The sequence below is a fragment of the Sinocyclocheilus anshuiensis genome, unplaced genomic scaffold (genome assembly GCF_001515605.1).
Source record: "Sinocyclocheilus anshuiensis isolate Anshui unplaced genomic scaffold, SAMN03320099.WGS_v1.1 scaffold283, whole genome shotgun sequence".
Taxonomy (NCBI): domain Eukaryota; kingdom Metazoa; phylum Chordata; class Actinopteri; order Cypriniformes; family Cyprinidae; genus Sinocyclocheilus; species Sinocyclocheilus anshuiensis.
Window position 1 is genome coordinate 5815885 of NW_015549605.1, and position 4263 is coordinate 5820147.

Genomic DNA, 4263 nt, shown 5'->3' on the forward strand with positions numbered 1-4263 from the left:
GCAGTGGGCGGTCCGCGCGTGAGAGAAAACCCCCGTGCGCGCTCCGTCCCGATCATCACACTCCTCGCAGACCTCCATCTATCCATCCATCCATCGGCTCAAACCTACCCACCCTCAGTCCAAAACCCGGAGCGTTTGATGCGCGATCGGAGGCGATGCTGGAGTCCGGCGGCGGCGCGGTGCTGAAGGAGGGCGCGCTGGAGAAGCGCAGCGACGGTCTGCTGCAGCTGTGGAAGAAGAAGCGCTGCGTGCTGACCGAGGAAGGACTGGTGCTTCACCCACCCAGACACCACCACCACGACACCGCCTGCAAGGCGAAGGAGCTGCACTTCGCCAACATGAAGACGGTGGACTGCGTGGAGCGCAAGGCCAAGTACGTGTACTTCACGGTGGTGATGTCCGAGGGCCGAGAGATCGACTTCAGGTGCCCGCAGGACGAGGGCTGGAACGCGGAGATCACGCTGCAGATGGTCCAGTACAAGAACCGCCAGGCGATCCTGGCCGTCAAGTCCAGCCGGCAGAAGCAGCAGCTGCTCGTGGTCTCCGCGCAGAAGATGCTCCGAAACGCGCAGTAGGACGCCGGAGAGCGGCGATATCGACGGACGTTACCGCGCGTAAAAAGCGCTGGATGCGCATTACGGACATCTCTTTTTAGTGTCACCTTGCGCGCACGGACGCTCTTCGTGCATTGAAAGACATCACGGCTGAATTAGCACCGGGAATATCTCCTCAGAGGCTGCACGGGGGGCCGGGGCAAGTTGTCACAGTGACGTTCAGAGTGGAAAATCCGTTTGCATGAACGCAGTGGCGCTGTGTGTGTTACTTTCAAACATGTAGTACAAAGCAGATTCTGAATTCTGCCCTCCAAATGAGAGATTTATTTTGGGGTAATAGGCGTTTGGTGAACTGTGAAACCACAATGGGATTTGTGACCCTGGAGCACAAAACCAGTCATAAGTTGCACAGGTATATTTGTAGCAATAGCTACACTGTATGGGTTAAAATGATCGATTTTTCTTTTATGCCAAAAATCACTAGGATATTACATAAAGATCATTTTCTATTAAGATATTTTGTAAATTTCCTACCGTAAATATATTAAAACTACATTTTTGATTAGTAATATGCATTGCTTAGAACTTCATTTGGACTTCATTAAATGCGATTTTATCAGTGTTTAGATTTTTTTGCACCCTCAGATTCCAGATTTTCAAATAGTTGTATCTCGCCCAAATATTGTCCTATCCTAACAAACCAATGGGAAGCTTATTTATGCAGCTTTCAGATGATGTATAAATCTCAATTACAAAAAAATTGGTTTTGTGGACCAGGGCCACATTTTTTTTTACAAGGTAAGAGTCAAATATATAGGTTTGTTTTCAGGTAAATTGGGACACTTTTGCCATTGAGAGGACTGGGAAAAATGTCCCAATTAACTCCTAATGAAGGTAGATTTGAAACCATCCTTTCAGGGCAAGAGAACCCCCCCCAAACAACAAAAAGAATGTTCCCATTGTGACAACATGCCCCACTTTATGCGTTCAATGAACTGTATTTTCTAGACAGGAATGGTGTACATGTTCATATGATTTTTGTAGCAATGACATAGAGTCTGTATTCATCAGCTGATTGAAAAAACACTGGAGTAAAAGGTGTGACAACTCGCCCCAGTCTCCCTTACATGTTCATGGGTTGTGAATGTGAAATGCCTTCAGTGCGTCATCGTTCGTCTGGCTCGGACAGAAATGCCACCATCACTTTCCATTTCAGTGCAGTTGCATTTGTCAGTTTTGTGCGGCTCCAGACATGCAATCGATATCTTCCAGGAGACCTGAAAGGCCAATCTGTTCCGGTCCAGATCGCAGTCTGCATGCGCGTGGTCAGGGATTTTGAAGAGACTCAGTGACACTGGAAAACTGCAGACTCTCCTGAAAGCCAGTGATCCTGACAGATCCACCACCATTCATTCACAGAGTCGCTCACTGGAGATGCACAGCGTTGAATGTGGCCATGAAATCTGCATCCGATTATGTATTTATTTGTACATATTTTTTGTAACTGGTCATTTGCATATCTGAATGTTGGGTTATGTTTTTTTAAAGTACACTTGATGCATTTCAGAATCTCAGAATAAGCTTTTGATTTTAATTTTTTTGTTTGTGTAACTGGTTTGGATGGACGATTCACATTTGACCAACTGCTTTTTGTTGTTATTCAAACCAAAGAATGTCAAAACATTTTATTGGGTGCATCTAGCCTACATCATGTTGACAGTTTTGTTGAGGTTCAGTCATTGCAATTGTTGATCCATACGTGATGCAATGAAAACAAGACTTTGTGCAGAAATGGGAAGAATGCTGGAAAAGTCCCGTTTTTATTTCCACCGTATTAATTGTGGTCTCTATCCTGACTGAGCACGATGATCTGATCAATATTGTGTTGCATAAATCTTTTCTAAGTCAAATGCATGGCGAGGGATGTCGACTGGATGTTGTGGATTCATCAGAAATGTCCCGATGCTCTGCTGTCGAGTCCTGCGTGTGATCGAGCTGAAGTTTGCTTGTGTGAAAATGGTGTTTTGTTGATGGAACGCCGTCGTTCCCTGAGCTGATGCGAATGCCACTTTCATACATCATTGCAATTGTTGATCCATACGTGATGCAATGAAAACAAGACTTGAAGAAATGGGAAGAATGCTGGAAAAGTCCCGTTTTTATTTCCACCGTATTAATTGTGGTCTCTATCCTGACTGAGCACGATGATCTGATCAATATTGTGTTGCATAAATCTTTTCTAAGTCAAATGCATGGCGAGGGATGTCGACTGGATGTTGTGGATTCATCAGAAATGTCCCGATGCTCTGCTGTCGAGTCCTGCGTGTGATCGAGCTGAAGTTTGCTTGTGTGAAAATGGTGTTTTGTTGATGGAACGCCGTCGTTCCCTGAGCTGATGCGAATGCCACTTTCATACCTTTGAAATATACATTCCACTTCAAATGAACATTGCATCTTTGTCTTTGCTTAGTGTGGTGTGTTTTAGGGATTTTGTGGTTATTTTAAAGGAATAGTTCACCCAAAAATGAAAATGTACTCACCCTAAGGCCATCCAAGATGTAGATGAGTTTGTTTCTTCATCAGATTTGGAGAAATGTAGCATTCCATCACTTGCTCAGCAATGGATGCTCTGCAGTGAATGGGTGCCGTCAGAATGAGAGTCCAAACAGCTGATAAAAACATCACAATAATCCACAAGTAATCCACAGCACTCCAGTACATCAGTTAACATCTTCTGAAGAGAAATGCGTGTTTATAAGAAACAAATCCATCATTAATGCATTTTAACTTCAAACCGTTGCTTCTGGCCAAAATATGATCAGAGTCCATGATCCATAATAACGCTTCCTCCAGTGGAAAAAGTCCATCTCCTGCTGTCTCTCAGATCAAAATCCACACACATATTTATTAAGAACTGTTTAGGACTGTTTTTTGCTTGTATACGGTGCTGTGCAGATTTCTCTCCTGATTCAGACAAGATGACTTTTTCACTGGAGGAAGTGTTATTATGGATAGAGGATTCATATTTTAGCCATTTTGACGTTAAAACGTCTAATTGATGGATTTGTTTCTTACAAACACGCAGCTTTTGGCTTCTCAAGTCATTAACTGATGGACTGGAGTGGTGTGGATTACTTGTGGATTATTGTGATGATTTATCAGCTGTTTGGACTCTCATTCTGACGGCACCCATTCACTGCTGAGCATCCATTGGTGAACAAGTGATAGAATGCTATACATTTAAAAACAAACTCATCTTGGATGGCTTGAGGGTGAGTAAACACTCAGCAAATTTTCATTTTAGGGTGAACTATTCCCTTTAACTAGGTTGACTTGAAAATGAGTCGTAGAAGGCGACCGTTCGCGCTTGCCACGTTTCTGAAACTGCAAATCACATTTGCATTGCGTTGCACAGCGTTTTTTCGAGCGTGTTTCGGGTCTCCTCTGTGAAGCACTCGCCTCTCTTCCAGAACTATAAGTGGAAGCCGTTTCCTAGAATAATATTTCACTGTCAGAGCTGTCAGTGAGACGAAGCTCCGACGCACCCGGCTAACTTAATTAAAGGGGTCATATGATGTTGCTAAAAAGAACATTATTTTGTGTATTTGGTGTAGTGAAATGTGTTTATGCGGTTTAGGTTCAAAAAACACATTATTTTCCACATACTGTACATTATTGTTTCTCCTCTATGCCCCGCCTTTCTGAAACG

The 4263-nt window shown here is 43.7% G+C and overlaps 1 protein-coding gene across 1 annotated transcript; it reads left to right on the forward strand.

Annotated features, from left to right (window-relative positions):
• Nucleotides 1-71: 71 nt before the first annotated feature.
• On the forward strand, nucleotides 72-958 carry LOC107658781 (pleckstrin homology-like domain family A member 1). Its single transcript, XM_016447431.1, has one exon. It carries the CDS (start codon nucleotides 156-158, stop codon nucleotides 573-575), a length of 420 nt encoding a protein of 139 aa, XP_016302917.1. The 5' UTR covers nucleotides 72-155; the 3' UTR covers nucleotides 576-958.
• Nucleotides 959-4263: the final 3305 nt, after the last annotated feature.

Excerpts from the sequence above, each read along its gene's own strand:
- LOC107658781 (XM_016447431.1), top strand. The coding sequence starts at position 156 with ATGCTGGAGTCCGGCGGCGGCGCGGTGCTGAAGGAGGGCGCGCTGGAG.